This window comes from Malurus melanocephalus, unplaced genomic scaffold (assembly GCF_030028575.1).
Source record: "Malurus melanocephalus ecotype Western Australia unplaced genomic scaffold, MMel_1.1 scaffold_251, whole genome shotgun sequence".
Lineage (NCBI taxonomy): Eukaryota > Metazoa > Chordata > Aves > Passeriformes > Maluridae > Malurus > Malurus melanocephalus.
This window is the reverse complement of record NW_026623483.1, coordinates 279,677-297,176: the sequence shown is the minus strand read 5'-3', so window position 1 is coordinate 297,176 and position 17,500 is coordinate 279,677. Positions and strand designations below refer to the sequence as shown.

Genomic DNA, 17,500 nt, shown 5'->3' with positions numbered 1-17,500 from the left:
GGAGAGCATGCAGACCACTTTTCTTTTGGAAAATGCAKTTATTTACTGGACAYTGCTCCACTGAAGATTGCCACAGCTCAGAAGCTGTCAGGGAGCCATGCAGCACACAYAGCTAGCCCTGTGTTGCATGAAGTTCCAAGGTTCCTGCACAGCCATGGGGCAGATSTGCTGCAGAGCCAACACTGATGGCCCTGGGTTTACCATGCAACATGGTACCCACTGCACATAGAGTTCAGTTGAAAAATCCCATACTGAGTATGAAAGTCCTTGTGAAACTGGCTGCATGTCACAAGAGAGCCTGCTGGTAAATGGCACTCCTATTTACACCATGGAACARTAAGATCACTCTTCCTTCCAACAAATACATACCTCGCTTATCCTAATTTTTCTGTGTTCAACAGCAAMGGAGAAAATACTGTTATGTACAGTCAGGACTTGATCACTATTGTACTCATTATGCTATCATGGAGACAGTAAATATGACATTTAAAGAACAATCATCACAGGTTGACCAGGAATTACACTCATTCCCCACTGAATCACACACACTGCATGACTCCCCAAGGAAGCCTCAAGAAAGCCCTTCCCACCAGCAGCAGCAAAGCTGTACCAGACCATTTCTGTATCAGAGAAGCTATAAAAGACAATCACCAAAAAATAAGACATGTTTGAAAGTGCTTCAAACTGCCAGGACTGACTAGTCCTCATGCAAGACACAGATGCTGGTACCAAGCCTTCTGCAAGGCTCTCACTTCGCAGATTCCTTAATACACAACATCACATCTGCCCAGAGCTCACAGCATCAGCAGAGATGCTCCTTAAGAACACTCACCTGAAGTAATAGAGAGCCACTGCAGAGTCGGTGTGCTTGCAGGCTTTCTCGACAAGTCTCTGCAGTAAAGAGTGCACATCTTCTTGCAGGGGGGCCACTCTCTTGCAGTACTGCTTATTGCGGCACAGCGAGTTCCTGCACAGCATTAAAACAAACTCAAAACCATTACCTACAGAGAGAGCTCTGGCGAACACATGGCCAAGAACACTTGTCATCTTATCAGGGGGAGTGAGAACAAAACCAGAACATACTGAGTGATAACAAACAATGCTAGCTGTGGGCAGCACATCACTGTGGCAAGAAGGGTGAGGACACTTATCTTTTTCACCTTGAAGCACCWATTTAGGCATCAGAGCCAACTTTCCTTCAGAGTTCCCACAAAGGTGACTGGCTACCTCAAACCCTGTTACTTCACAATTGCTTCTCAACTGGGGCAGAGAGCAGAACTGAAAATGGTTTAGAGAGTGCTGAGGATGTCAAGAAATGGTGCACAGARGACATATGCAACATGTCATGCACATGTTTGCCTAGCAGCTATCATCCCTCACTTCTGGCACTGAACATAAAATTTGCACTCTGCCTGTCTTGGAAATAACTTSCTGAGAGTTTGTTCCAGCCACAGCAGCAACTCTGTAAGCCTTAGGAGTGGTTGAGTGGTCTGACTCAGAGGTCAGAGGCCCATGGAGGTATTTAGTGACATGGCTCCATACCTGCAGTACCTCTTTTTGTTCTTGAGGTTATCACCTGCAAACAGGTTTGACACTTAGAAGTTCTTTAGCCTAGAAAACCCAGATCTTAATTCCTTTCCTGCAGGTTATGACTATGCACTGTGTATGCATGTGGTGCTAGTAATCTAACCCTACACAATCTACAAGCATAGCAATTGCYTTCAGCCTCAGAAACACCAGCTCCTGGTGTTCAGCCAATACCACAGCTAGTTAAAAAAAACCACTGTCTATTATCTGGAGGTTAAGGACACTTACTTGAAGATACTGGCTGTTTTCTGGAGGAAGTCAACCTCCTGCTTGTCAGAGTCTGAGCTCATGCATTGTTCAATCAAYTGAAGCAGGGGCTCAATGATATCAAACACCAAGGGGTTCTCTGCTTGCTTATCCAGGAACACATCAATCAGATCCAACACCTGCGAACACAGAGTTACTGACATGAGGACTACAGTACACAGGGAAACAAGATRGATCTACCCAGAGCAGCTACCAGTAGGCTATGGAGCAGCTGGAGGGGGCTGAAGAAAATTATTTGCAGCTAAGATCTGTACACCTTCCGGTATAATTTGTACTGTTAGGGCATAGGAAACTGAAAATTAAAATTTGAAACTGAAGACTAAGAGCTGTCTATTGGTTTTAACTCTATTTCGTGCAGTTTAGAAAGAACAGTTACAAGAATCAATGTCACCTGGCCAGACTGTAGTCACTCTAACCTGGCACAGCTTACTGTTAGCACGGACTGACAGCTCTCACCCTGCAAGCCCYTCTTGAATTCCAGACAGTGCATTAGCATAAAATCAGTCTTTTTACAGAACATCATCAGAAGGAAAATGCAGTAGAGCCACTGGCTCACTTCACTGTTCAGCCTTCACCTTGACTAACCTGACCCCTGTCTCCGATTTCTGTCTGGGAGCAGCTGGAGCTGTCCCTGGATGCTGGAATGTCCCAGAATCCATGCTGATGCCAGGTGGCCTGAACTAGGCATTACATTCACAACTAACCAGGGGGTTCATCACAATCCCCCCGATTTTACTGGCATAGCAAGCCAAAAAAAGCTTACATTGCAAAATTACCCGAAGCATTTTATGCATGTCTCACTAAGGAACACCAAGCTTGTCCAGTTTACAGAAACTGACAGGCATCTTTAGGTAGATGCAGAAAAGGATCTTATAAATTTAAGAATTTCAGATCAGCAGATGAAAACCATGGTGCATTYTTGACAGCACAATCCTGGTTTTCAAACTGGCCTGTGAAGCCCCARTCACTGATCCCAACAGTGTTGTGCCAGGTGGTGTACAAAGCCCAAACAATCCACTCCCCACTTCCAGGAGCTCACAACATATGTGAATGTCCAAGCTGTTCTGTGTTAAGTAGCATGCATAGGCTTTGTCTAATATGCAACTAAACCACAGCTCTTCACACCTAACACTTCTCTCCCACCTTAGTCTTGAAATCCCGCCGTAGGATCTTCTCTTTCCGCATTCGGTCTTTCTCATCTTTCTTTGCCTGGATCCGTTTCTGCTGCTCAGCAAAAAGGGCTGAGATGTTCTTGTCAAGAGCCATCATAGCCTCATCATCCAGCTCTTCATCACTCTTATCTCCTTCCTTTKGTTTTTAGAAGACAAAACCCAATACATCAATTCATATACTTCAAAAAGACACTGCAGAGCCTACACCAGATTTAAGTAGGGATGTAGCTACCCCAGAATAATGCTGTAGGAAGGGAACACAGATGCTCAGGCCCTCAAGAAATCTCACTGATTTCCCATCAGGTAACCCTAGCTGCACAGCACTAACATGTAGAGAGGGTCAGGAGAGGAAAGAGGCTGAGGTTTTGACCTGACTTCCCCTGCACTGCTTCTCCTTCAGTAAAAAGATTGTATGTTGCAATGTCTGCAACCTTTATTGGAATCAAACTTTCTCATTGCTACAGTAAGTCTCCAGAAGGGCCTTTTGGGAACACTCCTCCACACAGGCCAGCCAACACCTGCAACAGGATCTGAGTGCTTTAGCTCACATCAATCTCATTTATTACAGGCAGAAGCACAAGCTGTGTCAGGTTAGACTGGGCAAGCTAAAGTGCTGAAGACACACTAACAATAAATAAAAGAAYAAGTGATTTATTCCCACAGCTCACCTAAGATCCTGAATTGTTCCAAGTGCCATACAAAGATGGCTGCCAGGGCTGACTGCATGAGTTCATGCAGGATGTGGGTTACTAGATCATCTCTCACCACCCCAATCTCCTGGTATCTGTATCAAGGCAGGCAGTGAAAACATACCAACRTATTCCCTGCTTGGAGAACTTTCATCAGCTGACTGCGAAAATTATCATCAACTTCTTCATTCTCCTCATCTCCACTGTCAGTATTGTCTTCATCTGAGGAGTCCTCGCTTCCTTCTTCATCCTGAGAGAGGGAAAGTTCATCTCCTGAGCTCACTAGTACAAGCTCAACTCAATTCTCAGATGTGTTGCTGTTCAGAAATAAAACCTCAAACCTCCCCCACCCTAYTGCCTTCCTTCCAGCCCTCAGATCCAGGTACAGACACCTCAGATAATGGGATACCAGGTCTGCACAAGAGCTGAAAGCAGAACATAATACAGACTTCTCTGTCATATTAAGCAAGTATCAAAGAGAAGCTTCCAAGGAACAGTTCCCGTCTGACTCTTCTCTCTGCTAATACCTGTAATGTTTTGTGACTTGAATCTCTAGAGTCCTTAAAAACGTGAGATCTGGAATACAGCAGGCTGAGTATCACAGCCATGATTACATCTGGCAGCAAAAAGAAGAGAGGCCTGTGCTCATTTCTTTCAGGATGCAGCTATTTCTTCTCAGAAAGGCACCTATTCAACTACAGACCACACCAACAACAGCAGGCCAAGAGACTCAAGCATGCACTTCCAAGGAGCCATTTRTGTGCTGCACCTTTAAAACAGATCTTAATGGAGTGATGGCTGTTTTCCTCAAATCGAGAAATTACGCTAATCTATTACCACAGTTCAGGAGAAACATTAGACATTGAGGATATGGAGAGTGTTTGTCACTGTAATTGCACAATTACCRTGTCCTGTCCAGATTTGGTCTTTTTATTTGATTCTTCCATCACAACAACTGCACTTTCTTCATTTTGCTCTTGATTAGGGTCAAAAACCTACCAAAGAAAAAAGGGACATGTGTTTTTTCAGTGTTTTGTTTTGAAGCATTTATTGTGTTCAACAGACAGAAATTTCAGCACAGCAAACCAGCTAAATAATGAAATTTTAGGTGASGGCATTAACTTTCTGCTTGTTAACATGCCAGGTTCTTTCTGTAAGTAACAAAAGAGGTAGAGAAAACTGAAGAGGCTGGTGACATTGCACATCTTGGTTTGTTACAAATGAAGTACTAGGTTCATCACAAAGTACCAGACAGTCCATCTTTGSAATTCACATATTATTTTCTAAGCAGACACCACCTTTCTTAGTGGTATGACCAATTCAGATTTTTCGTGTCACTTATTTTTAGCACTTCTATGAAAAAAGTACCTTTCTAGAAAAATGAAGTGTTACCATTTATACTCACAYATAAAATCTACCAGTTATATAAACTGACCCAGGAATATTTTCAGCCTAAAATTACCAAATAATACAGCTTAAAGTGAGCAGATATTAGGCTCTTGCAAAAAAAAATAAACAACCAAACAAAAAAAACCCGAACAAACTCCCCCCCAAAAACCAAACAAAAAGCCCCAATTCTCTCTAAACTACAGCTCAAATTCAGTGGCACACATAATTGCACACCTCCTAAATCAAGCAGACTTTAAATTAAACCCAAAATTGAGACATGCTTGTGGATAAGACAGGCAAACAGTACAAGGCCCTGCTAGTGCCTCACTTACGTCCAGGATCAGCTGCAAGCCCCTCTTGGTCAGGTTAGGGCATATCCGTACAAACACACTTTTGGAAATCCGACGTAAGAGGAGGCTGGGCTGGGCAAGGAGGGAGAGAAGGATTTCCACCATCACCTCAACCCATCCTGGCTCCGAATTGTCTGCACAGGAACAAACAAACAATGACAGGAAGAGCTATTGGTGTATCAGTAAAAAAATACAGAAAAATTCAGGAATTAGAAATAAAGTTGTCCTTCTAGCTGGCTCTGAAAAGTACCAACTCAGCAACACAGACCAGAAGGCTACAAACCACAGGGRGAAACACGCTTGAAACAGACTTTTGACCACTGCAAGGCCTTACAAGGAAACAAAATCTATTAAATCATTACTTAGATAAGCAGTTCCCCAAGTCCTACACCTACTTGGCATGTGACACCTACTTGGCCACATTAAGCAATCAGCATCTGGTCAGCAAAAGTGTATGCAATTTATAGTGTTTCAACAAAATCAAAAGTCACAGCAGCCCACATAAAGTGATGGCCTTTGAAATTTGTCCTTAGTTTGGGAATCCCGATCTACAACCAACCAAGGCACCAAAGAATTAACAGCTTTTATTTTCACAGAGCCCTCAAACTGATTTACAGAGATTTTAGGAGAACAAGACCACAGCTGGAGAGGAAATCAAAACACCAAGCCAAGTTTCTTCCTGGTCAAGTCCCAACCAGGAAGAGGCTCCACTGGCCCTAAACAAGGACCAGCCTCCATATCCAAACATGCTGTGTATATACACAGGTCACATTTAGTTTGCTCAGAACCCAAGCCGTGAAGAAAACATCTCTCCTGACTGCTGGGTGTTCGAGCCCACAGCTTTGCCAAGCACACACCAAGCTCAGGGAGCACACAGAACAAGGACTCAAGATGAGTCAACTCCCTTGGAGCACTCACCCGAAACAGAGCAGCTATCGAGCTCACCTCTCCTTTCCTAAGCACACACGAACAAACCCACTGACGGTGCAGTCAGAGAGCTGAAGCAGGAGACTTAGAAAGGCACGGAAAGAGAATGAAGAGATTCTCCTGGGAGTAAGTGCATCAAACCAGAACCAATGCAGAGTGCTACACTAATGCAGAACTGCCATCTTCTGTCTTGAACACACCACTAACAATACCACTCCCTTTCTTYCTGTAGGAAGGACTCACCAGTCTTCTTCTGCTTCTTGGCTTCTTTGCTGAATGCTCTCTCCGTGCAGTCCAGAAGGTCACTCAGAACATCCACTGTTTCYGACTGATTCTGTTTGACCACAATCAGACAGTAAATAGGCTCAGAATTCCCCACTACCAACAGCAACAGAAGAAATATGCTCCAAATCTAAGGACCACTCTAAACAGGTACAAATATTACAGGCAAGTATTACAACTCTTTTGCAGAAAAAAATTAGATGAAATTAAGTAAAAATTGCTCCAGTCAGGAGCAAATAAAGGGCAAAACTAATGCTCAGGCCAAGTTTTGCCTCCTACACACCTACAAGCAGTGTAAGAATCAGTTTTTTAGCTGCCAGTTACCTGTTCTCAGAAGCCAGAGGCTCTGAAMGGCTAGATCTCTGAACACAGAGAAACTCCCCATCTCGGTGTTCAGAAAGCCCAGCTATTAGCCTATTTTWTACTACAGAAATATTCTTCAGAGATCTTACCTTGAAAAGATGAATGGCCATTGAAAGCAGAAGTTGTTGGAAAGCACCAACTTTGGCACTGTCTGATTTGTTTTCTTTCTTCTGCAGATTCTTCACAGACTGAACTGYTCTGAAGGAAGAAACCTCTCTGAGCTTTTCACCATTACAACAGCAAATCTTCTTGTATGATCAGACTAAAAACATGACCAAAACTATAGTACTATTTTGTGTACTTGACATTTAATTTATTGGCATTGGACACAGTTACAGTACCYAATCTTAACCCGATAACAGTACCTCACTGAATGCAGGTTATAAAAAAACTGGACTTGTGAACAGAGCAATATTACAGCAAAAGCTAGACCTTTATGGAAAATCAAACTCCAAAAGAGTCACTGAGAAGTTTGTACAGGCATTATCAGGAGAAAAGATGAACATAGTTACAATCATGTTTGGGACAAGGACTATGAGCAAAAATAGAAAAGGACATGGCTATCACACAGTTAACACATGTGAAAGAAGAGGAAAAAATGAATAGGGTGAAAAGAAACAGAAAGACACTCTGAAATCGAGTCATGGGTGCAGGATATTCAAAAGGAAGAAAAGGAACTGCCACTGCCTGTGAAACGGTTGTGCTAGAGCACCCAGAACAGCAGGAGGCAAAGAGAATACAACGTCTCTTTTACTGACCCAAAGAGAAACCAAGACTAGGGCTTTTCAAACTTCCTCACTTCATCAACCCAGCACGCAGTTTCCCAAGTCTCTCACCTGTCCCAGATATCCCTCTGTTCCTTGGTAAAAGGTTTCACAGTTTTGATATGCTCACTGGAGAGAAGTTTGCTGGCATACTCAACAAGGAGAAAGATCCACAGCTTCCCATCTGCAGTCACACCATGGACGTGCTTCTCCCTCAAGGCTGCAGCCTTTGCTGTATCCCCCAATACAGGCAGGGTGCTTAATGTCTGAAGTAACCTGCAAAGAAAGACAACCAGCATGTTACTGTCAGAGGAACCAAATGGCCTGCTCCCACTTTCCAAAATAATTCCCACCAGCAGAGCTCTCTCATCCCAGAATTCTGGTCACTCACTGCAGCCTAGATTGACAGTGCCCAACTTTCAACCCACACATGTACTCAAGACAGTAGTGTAGAGCTCATTGTCTTGGTRGCCTCAAGCACATCTGGTGCCTTCAAGGACATTATTCATCTCAGTTGTTTCCCACTCKGTGTCCCATTATGCCCTCTGCTTTYYCTCTRCTGAGATTTGGCAATCATCTAAAAACAYCTATTACCAACTCTTATCTCCATTAATGCAGGGAGGGCTGTGGAATCACCAGCACCTTRCACAYAGAGTGGACAGAAAGCCAACAGCCACCAGCACAACTACAGCACCTCTGTCTTGGGTACTTCCTCTTCCCACTTGCAACAGWGTCAATGGAAATATGGGAAAAAAGCAGCATGAGCCCAACTCCAAACCTGCTATATCATCTCATATATACTCATCAGATTTGSCATGGTCAAAACATGATCTTTGAAAACTTCATCCAGAATCTCCTTAAAAAAAAACATTTCCTGGTGCTGGAGTCAAACAYGGAGTCAAACAAATGCCCCAATAGCAGCCTATCATTCCAAACTTCTCGCCCTGCTGATCTTATCCTCAGGAAAAAGGAGATGTTTCCAAGCTTATCGTTAAAGCTTAACCTTACCCAAAGAAGCAGTTTTCTGTTTCCGTATGATCCCGTTCATTTAGGGGCTCYGATGGAAGGACACTCGCCTCAGCTATCTGGGAATTCTTCTTCTTAGCAACAAAGAAAGCATGGAAGAAGCAAAACCTAGAATAGACAGAAGCAGTAACAAAATGAAAMCCCAGACTAGTCATAACAAAACCAGCACATGTGTACAAACCAAACAGTGTCACATTCAAGTAAGTCCAAAAACTGAAAAGAGCCACTATTTACAATGAGATACATGGGGTAAAGATGAGAAAAAGATGCTCAGGACTTCTCCAAAGTGAAGCACCAACACTTAAGGACACAAAATACAATACTCAGGCTGTCAAATGTGGGTCATATTCTCCAAGACACTTTAATTGGCAGATAAATACTTATTAAGAMCTGATGTTAAAAGTAGTATCTTCTTTAGGCAAGTAGGAATAGAAAATTCATTRAAAACAAATGGGAGTAATGTGATTTTAAGCACCAACTATTCATGATACAGGTTAGTCTAATTATGCAGAAAACAAAATCTTGTCTCCTAAATGATTTATTATGGAGCATTTCCACTACTGGATTTGCCTAGTGTCACGGGGACAGCTTATCTGGGATACTGCTRTTGAGCTAAACAAGAATTATCCCAAGCACATGCATCTTTACATCAGCCTCACCTGGCAATGTCCATCACAAGGCTTTCTCCTTTATTCGCTGCACTTTCAGTGATGTTAACCAGCCGGTCGATGATCCATCTTCTCAATCGAGCAATCTTCTGCTGTGCTCTTTGAATAAGGTGGGCACAATCAGCAGTTTGAACACTAATCTAACATAAATACACAGTGCACAATCCACTGCATCAAGAGGTGACTTTCAGATTAGAGGCTTTACACCAAAAYGGGCAAAGTAATGTAGTAATATGCAATATGTAGTAATAAAGCAACAGGGACAAAAGAAGAGATACAATCTTCTCAAGTTTGCTTTTTTTCTATACAAAAGGCAATCTGTTTACCCTAAAGAGAGTCTGCAGGTGAGCAAAAAGCACTTCAAGAACTGTAGCAGCCAGTAAAATGAGGTTTATAGGTGTACAGGTAATACGTAACCTGGCCTGAGTGCCAGTGTGTCTAATACACAGATAAAAGAGAGGTACAATTCATACAAAGACCTGAGAAGCAGYAGTGAAAGAGGACATATTCTCCAAAGCAATTATCAGAGCTAGAAAAGAAAAGGCTCTTTTGGTGATCCAGTCTGCTTTGGGCAGGCTGGCTGGTTCTCACTATGCTTGCAGAATTTGCAGAAATGAATTTTATCCAAGCCAAAGAGTCAGATGCTGGAGCTAAACTTTCTGAGACAGAGGAAATAACCAATTGTCAATTCATGGCAAGGGGACCAGCAAATGTTCAGAGGAAGGTGCAATATTCACGTACTCACATGTCTGCATTTTCCCGGTTCTGTTTTTGCCGGTTACTTGAGAAGTCTAAACAACAGTCCAAGTCTGGCCTGAGGAACATGTCTTTGAGCCAGTTGATGTATTTTTGCAATGCCACTGTCTGCAGGTGTCTGACTACCCTGGAAGTGCTCAACATCACCGGCTTCCCTTGATTGGTAAGGGTAGAGAAGCCCATCATCACAGCCAGCTGCCTCTCTGGGTCATCGCAGCCACTCAGAAATGTATCTATATATCCCTCCATCTCTGCAGCAAACTTAAATCCCTGTGGAAACTGAAAAACACAAAGAAGAAGGTTAGGAACTTCACTCATTCTGAGTGGCTTAGTAAGTACAAATCATAGAATCATAGAATGGCCTGGTTTGGAAGTGACCTCAAAGCTCATCTCATTCCAACCTCCTGCCATGAACCTGAAGGGACAAGTTTCACTAGATCAGGTTGCTCCAAGCCCCATCCAACCTGGCCTTGAATACTTCCAGGGTAAATTGCATGAAAGAATTTGGCTGCAGTAAGTCAAATTATGTGCCTGAATATTTGTCCTAAGGCTTACCATCAGTCGATTTCACCTCATGGTCTTCCTCTTACAGGAGCAGCCATTATAAGCAACCACAGAACTCTGCCATGTACCAACATCAACCCTGTAATTTGTAACACCTTCCAGAACAGTGAGGCTTTAGCAGGCTGCACCACACGCCGGCCAGTGTAACTAAGCTCCCAGGCTAATCAACTCTTATTTTGGGTGAAAGTTGCAGGGTGYTTCTCACATCCTCTGCCTTAGTTTCCCCAGATTTGGAAATTCCCCCCCACCATCAATTCCAGTCTTATCTAGCAGTCCTGGAGCCTGTTGACCTATGGGGGCTASAATAAAGGCCACCTCCTCTCCCTGGTGTCTCAGAAGCATTGAAGCACTCTGAAAGGAGGGGGAGTTGATATGTTTAACCTAAAACTCATATCCTGAGGTGTGGCTGTTTTGTGCTAAGTCCTATCTTTGGTCAAGCCACTGCCCCACAAGGCATACAGCTGGCAAGCTGTTGGACTTGGACACTGTCCAGCAGCATAGAGACCACCAGGACATGACTCATTTCATCACACATCCCATTCCCCTACAGTCTTTCACAGACCACAGTGTTCAATCCCACTCAACTTGTTCTGAAAAAAAAAAAAAATGCTTAACTGGAGAAACTTCTAAGAGGTGGTTTCATTCCAAAACTTGAACAAACCTTTTTTTAAATTCATTAAAAAAAACTTGTTGGTCTACTGTCRCATTCAATACAGTGATCTGGCAGGAGCAGAAACAGTAGTGAGAGTCTAGGGAATACTGTTCTTTTAAATAAAGGGGCTATAAACTTGAAAAGATAAACTACAAATACATCCAACTAGAACATGAATACCCCTGAAAGAAATCTCATAGAAAACACAATTCAGCAAGCTCCTGCTTCCCCTGTTGGAGAACTCAGTACTTGTGCATCGGTATGAAAACTGGGAGAAAAAGTCCAGGAAAGACACTGTTAACAGGCTAATAGCTCACAAGAAGGGGTTCATCAATTGCCTCTCAAGAAAAGCAAATCACGTGGAATCAGGAGGATAACTGCCAGTAAACCAGACTCCAGCTTTGTTTAGTCCCATGTCAAACAATCACCAGAATCCCATAAGGAAGTACAAGGTAACAGCATTTACTTCCCAAAAGAAACAACCTATGACAAGGAACAAAACAAAACAAACCCCAAAACCAAAATCAAATTCAAACTAAAGTCTTTCTTACTCTCTCATCATCAACAAYATTAGGAGTTTCTCCTTCCATTTAGTCTACCATTGCCTTCAGGGGATTTGTACATTTCAGACAGGAACCAAATTAACAAATTTTTCATGCATATGGAAGAACACAGGCTAATTCACTGTGCAACAGACACAAAAAGTAAGAAATAGGAAAACTRTTAAGCCAGTGGATAAATCCTGGAGAAAGCTGCTTCATTTTGGRAGGCACTATGGTAAGCAGTATTTGCAGAGCAAGCCCACACATCCATTGCTACTTCGATAACAGAACAAAAAGATCACACAGACCTATTTCTCCCAAGAGACCACAACTATTTTTGGGACCCCATGAAGAGGTTTGGGAYTGTGTTACCACAAAAAGCCAAGCTAAAACCCATTTTTATCAGTATTCCTCTTTCACTTTTCCCCTGTTTATTGCAGGGTTGTCTTGTATGCTGGCTTCCCAGGAGGGAAGGAGGAAGAGGAGCTCAAAAATCCAATTCCAAATAAATTTTGTGCTTAAACCTCAGATGTCTTTATTGAAACAAGCATTAACAAACAAAAGCACGAGTTGTCCCTTTTTTGTCTTTGCCTTCCAATGTTCATGCAACACCCAGCACAATGATAAACAAAAAGGAGCTTCTGGACASACAAAATCAAAGGGACTGTTAAAGGATGACACATGACACTGTCAATTTGCTGAGGGCTGCCCTTCTTCTGCTTTCCCCATCGTTAGAGCTTTCTCGGCAACAGCAATGAAAGTAGGTGGGGCAGTGCTGAACAGTTTCCATACCCTTAAAATAGSCAATGACAATCAAACTCAGTCCACTGCAACCAGTGGTCATACAATAACCTTGCTTCTAGTAAGAGTTCAAGATCTAAAATGAACTTTTTTTCTACRAGATGATTTGAAACTAGAAGTGGGGCAGAGGTGACTTGTGCTCAAGACATGGCCTTTAGTTTGTTCAAAGACCTACCTGAGCTGCTACATGTTCTCCATAGTGCAGCATCACCTTCCCTTTGAGAACCACCTGCAGCTGCTCCATCGACAGCAAGGGGAGAGCACTGCCCAGCAAACGGTAGCACATGTAACTGAGKGGGAACAAAGAACATTCTCTCAGGCTAAGGCACAACAGTAAATCCAAACACAGCGGTCAGACAGAGAGGAAGTGCTGGGGCAGGYTCCAAGAGCATGCAGGGTGATGCAAGTCAAAATCTTTGGGTCAAGAAACAGAAGGATAACATAGGAAACAACAGTGTATGTTAAAACAAACCTCACAGGTCCTGATTTTTCCTTCAACAGCCCGTTCTCTACACCTTCATTCCAGAAGAGTTCAAAGGCACCTTCCTTCAGTGCAACTCGCAGCAAATCAAATACTACACCAGGCAATTTCTTGTCTTCCTTCTCAGACTTGGCAGCACTTTTCATAAGCTCTACAAGTCTAGAAAAAGAAATAATATGAGAGATCTGACCTGGAAGGGGATTGCTGAAGGCCAAATTCTCCTCCTGAAGGATACAGAACATTTCCCTAGAACCGCAGGCTACTCCTCATGGGAGAAATGACACAACTGTAATTTGGGAACCTGCACAACAATTAACACCTAACTCSTAGCAGCACTGGAACTGGCAAATACAAGCAGGTATCAGAATAACAGCCACATTTATCTCACTACTAGCTAAGATGAAAAGCATGTTCATTTAAACCTCCTTATTTAAGAGCTTACTTGGAAATATTTTCCTTATTCACTACAGTAGGTGAGCCAAACAGCTTCTTCAGCTTTTTGGGTTTCAGAACACTGGGGAATTTCTGCATGCCCACAAGCAAAAGGTGCAGGTTCTCCGGAGATGTGAAGGCTGAAGACAGGTCACCTTGCAAGATGTCAAACAGGACCTCCTCAAACAAAGCTTCAGGAACCTAGACAGGAACAAGGGTGAGAGCATACCAGAAACATCTGAGGGCATTTTACTAACTTACAGTGAAGTACATTGAAGTATCTGCATTGGAGGGCATTTTACTGAAACCTTGCMGTGTTCTGGAAACTCCAGAAATAGCCTTTATGGTGACATAACCAAAAATAAATAATGGATGTGTCCATGACTGCCTGACAGTTCCAGGTGCTTAACCATGGGGAGTAGGACAGTATGTTGTCATCAGACAGCAATTCTGGTCAACTGACTCCAGCTGCAATTGTTCTCTTGCTGTCTGACTGCTCTGCCTTTACAGCCAGGCAACCCAGGGACAAGGAAACTCTCTACTTTTAATTAACACTGCCAGTCTTCACATCTACAAATAATATCCACTTAAAAAAATAGGAAATTAACTCTTTTCTTTTACTAGATACTCAGAGTTCTTTACTCCTTGTGCCTACATCATTTAATTTCCAACAGTCCAAAATTCAACCTTAGGCCCAGGCTTGGTGCATAAAAAATGTGGTTTGCTGTTCAGAGTTTTCAGCATACTGAAAGAGCATACATATAAGAGCAGATGGTCTAACACATCATCCAAGCAAGTGAACTGGGAAACAACAGACTATGGGACTGTCTGCAATGAAGCCAAACCAGAGCACCTTCTCCCCAGAATACAAGCATCTGATCACAGGCAATATAGGGACAGCTCCCACAGTTTACACTCTTCCACACCCGTTATAACTTCCAGCTATGAACAAACYAAAGGAAATGCTAACCCCAAAGCCAAGCCCTCTCTTCCCTCTACCCACTCCTCTCCACCCCACCAGTACCTCAGAGGTAATGTCAATAAGAGTTTTGCGTGGAAGATCTCTGAGGTGTGTTTGGTGATTTGTCAGCTGATGGAGAAGCTGGATGCTYTCCAGCAGAGCTTTCTGGTCCTGAAAAGGAAAGACAAGCCAAAAACAGAGGACAAATATCAGAAATCAAGCTAAAGGCTCAAGTAATAAYTCACTCTTTAGATGTTAATGCCTACTTGCAATAAGAAACACACAATTGTTTCTTGATAAGCCATTCAACTTTCCAGTTGGAATGGTATTTTCCAGTTGGATATGACAACAGACCCCTTCCTTCCAGGAGAGGTAGGAACCTTTCTACATTCTACTCAGGAACAGACATTAAAAAGGTACAAAGAGTGCACAGATTACACAATAGAAATGAACTGAAAATGCTTCCAGTACCCAGTGACCCAGCCATTCTCTGTCAATTGTTTCCACATCAGAAGTCCCAGAATCAGAASTGACACACATGACAGCAATGCTACCTTCACAAGCCGCCCAGACTGGAACARAGCCATAACTCCAAAGAAGTTCCCAAAAGCAGCATTTCTCACAAGTTTCTGAAAGGAAAAAAAAATAAATAAAAAGAAAATATGTAAAAATCTACTTTCCTGATAGATTAGATTTCACACACAGCTACATGGTCAGTGGAACAAGAGGGCAGGAAGAWCCAGCCTTCAACACCCTACCATGGGAAGAGAACATACTGAAAAGCAACCCCCTGCACAATGTTTCAAGAACTGTCCTAGAGAACCTCTTCATTACACTGAAAAACCTCAGCTAAAACAAGACCAGATAACATCATCATTAACTTACAGTTTTTATTTCATTATTGTCATTTGCTTTAACAAGAACCCCAAAACTACAGTACACACCAAGACTTCAAAGAATAGAGAAAAATTCATTTWAAATTGGCAAATGTTGCCATGAGCTGACTTACTTTTTTCACTTTTTCCAGATTGTGTTTTTCTTTTATCTGTTCCAGAACGCTGCAAAGTGGAATTTCCTCAAAAGCCTGTAAAACCTGAGGAGAGAGAAGAAATAACTGTTCACAGCTCCCCCATTTCATGCAGTTGTCTTGGGTTAAACTGAAATAGAGCTGAACAGTTGTTCAGCACAGCAGCAGGTGTGCTGCTTTATCAGGCCAGAATAAAGACAACCAGATCAGTAAAGACATATAGAACAGGAACTAGGCTGGGAGAGCTGGGGTTGTGCAGCCTGAAGAAGGCTCCAGAGAGATCTTAAGAGTTTCTCCCAGTGCTAAAAAGGCTCCAAGAGAGCTGCAGAGGGAGTTTGGAGTCCCAGAGTGCTAGGACAAGGAGGCACAACTTCACATTGGCAGAAGGTCAATTTAGGTCAGATATGAGAAAGAAATCCTTCCCTGTGAGAGTCACGAGACCCCGGTGCAGGCTTCCCCCAGAAGCTGTGGCTGCCCCATCCCTGGAAGTGTCCAAGGCCAGGCTGGATGGGACTTGGAGCAACCTGGTCTAATGGAAGGTGTCCCTTCCGTGGCAGGGGGTAGAAGGAGATGATTTTTAACCCATCCAATTTAAACCATTCTAGGACTCTATGCAAACACAAAACACCTGCTGATATTCCATTTCTCCCCCTGTACATGACAGATTAATAATGAGAACATTTTGCTGAAACTGCTTGACCCCATAACAGAGGCAATCAAACTTTTCAGCATGGGCAAGGCCCTGATAAAAGCAGAAAACACACACAGGCTCTTCTGCTTTATCAAATTCTCAGGTGAGATAAGGTCAGACACCACTAGTGATCCCAAATACTGGGACTCTGCTATGTTACAGACTCAATCACAGTGGACAAAGAAAACTGAAGTGTTTGCTAAAGGGTTGCCTTTTCAGATATTACACATGAACAGACTAAGATCAGGAGCAAGACCATTTTAGGAAGCAGTAATAGTACTAAGTGCAGAATAATTGAAAACCTTGTTTGTAATTTAAGGATGGTTCTCGAAGCAGGACTGAATTCTGTAGCATGAATATGATACTGGTATAGTTTGTAAGGGTTTCTAAACCATTTAAAACCACTATGGCTATCGCGAGAGCCCTCCATCCCAAGGGGGGTCAGAAGGGAGCCCTCCAGCCTTACACAGACAGCAAAAGGGACCCCAGGCATGCACAGGAGCTTCAGACAGCTCTGATTCACRCTGGGAAACACTGACCTGTGCCAAGGCCAAGCTGAAGCCAGGGCGGGCGGCCTCGCGGGTGGCTCCGAGTCCCTCCACCAGCCGCTTCAGAGTGTACTTGAGCTCATCGTCCTGCAAGAGAGAACCAGGTGGGCGGTGTCCGCGCTGCTCCGAGCGCGGCCCGTGCCCCGTCCACACTGACCCGCTCCCTCTGAGTGMTGAGCCGTGTGACCCACTGCCCGCCCGCACCCACCGCCCTCCGGCCCCCAGCTCACCTTCCTGCCCTCCCGCARGTGCCGCAGGAGATTCTCAGTGGCCGCCAGCCGCACCTCCTGCTCCGGCTTGGCGATGTCCCAGAAGAAGTCGAGGAAGGCACGGCCCTGCCGCAGCACCCCGCGGGGATCGGTCACCGCCGCGCAGCCGGCCCGCGGCTGCAGCTGCTCCATCTGCTCCATCCCCGCCATATCGCCACCACTGCCGCACGTGGGGCCGCCCGCCCGCTCCGCCTCTTCCGGGGCAGCGGGGCCACGGCGGGACGGGCTCGGCTGCCATGTGAGCCGCGGCCTGCTGGTCCCTGAGCACCGCTGCCCTCAGCCCGCCGGTACC

The 17,500-nt window shown here is 43.9% G+C and overlaps 1 protein-coding gene across 1 annotated transcript in view; it reads right to left on the bottom strand.

The window, feature by feature from the left end:
* The window catches only part of MYBBP1A (MYB binding protein 1a), a 56,892-nt gene extending 39,502 nt beyond the window's left edge, over positions 1-17,390 (bottom strand). The window contains exons 1-20 of the mRNA XM_057375505.1: positions 17,170-17,390; positions 16,931-17,026; positions 15,683-15,766; positions 15,228-15,302; positions 14,737-14,844; positions 13,723-13,913; positions 13,272-13,439; positions 12,975-13,089; positions 10,230-10,519; positions 9,476-9,583; positions 8,799-8,924; positions 7,863-8,066; positions 7,116-7,224; positions 6,625-6,715; positions 5,437-5,588; positions 4,621-4,710; positions 3,840-3,965; positions 2,998-3,162; positions 1,816-1,973; positions 833-967 (exon numbers count right to left, since the gene is read on the bottom strand). Coding sequence (XP_057231488.1) covers positions 833-967; positions 1,816-1,973; positions 2,998-3,162; positions 3,840-3,965; positions 4,621-4,710; positions 5,437-5,588; positions 6,625-6,715; positions 7,116-7,224; positions 7,863-8,066; positions 8,799-8,924; positions 9,476-9,583; positions 10,230-10,519; positions 12,975-13,089; positions 13,272-13,439; positions 13,723-13,913; positions 14,737-14,844; positions 15,228-15,302; positions 15,683-15,766; positions 16,931-17,026; positions 17,170-17,358 — 2,780 coding nt within the window. The 5' untranslated portion in view covers positions 17,359-17,390. The remainder of the gene's footprint in view (positions 1-832; positions 968-1,815; positions 1,974-2,997; positions 3,163-3,839; positions 3,966-4,620; positions 4,711-5,436; positions 5,589-6,624; positions 6,716-7,115; positions 7,225-7,862; positions 8,067-8,798; positions 8,925-9,475; positions 9,584-10,229; positions 10,520-12,974; positions 13,090-13,271; positions 13,440-13,722; positions 13,914-14,736; positions 14,845-15,227; positions 15,303-15,682; positions 15,767-16,930; positions 17,027-17,169) is intronic.
* Positions 17,391-17,500: the final 110 nt, after the last annotated feature.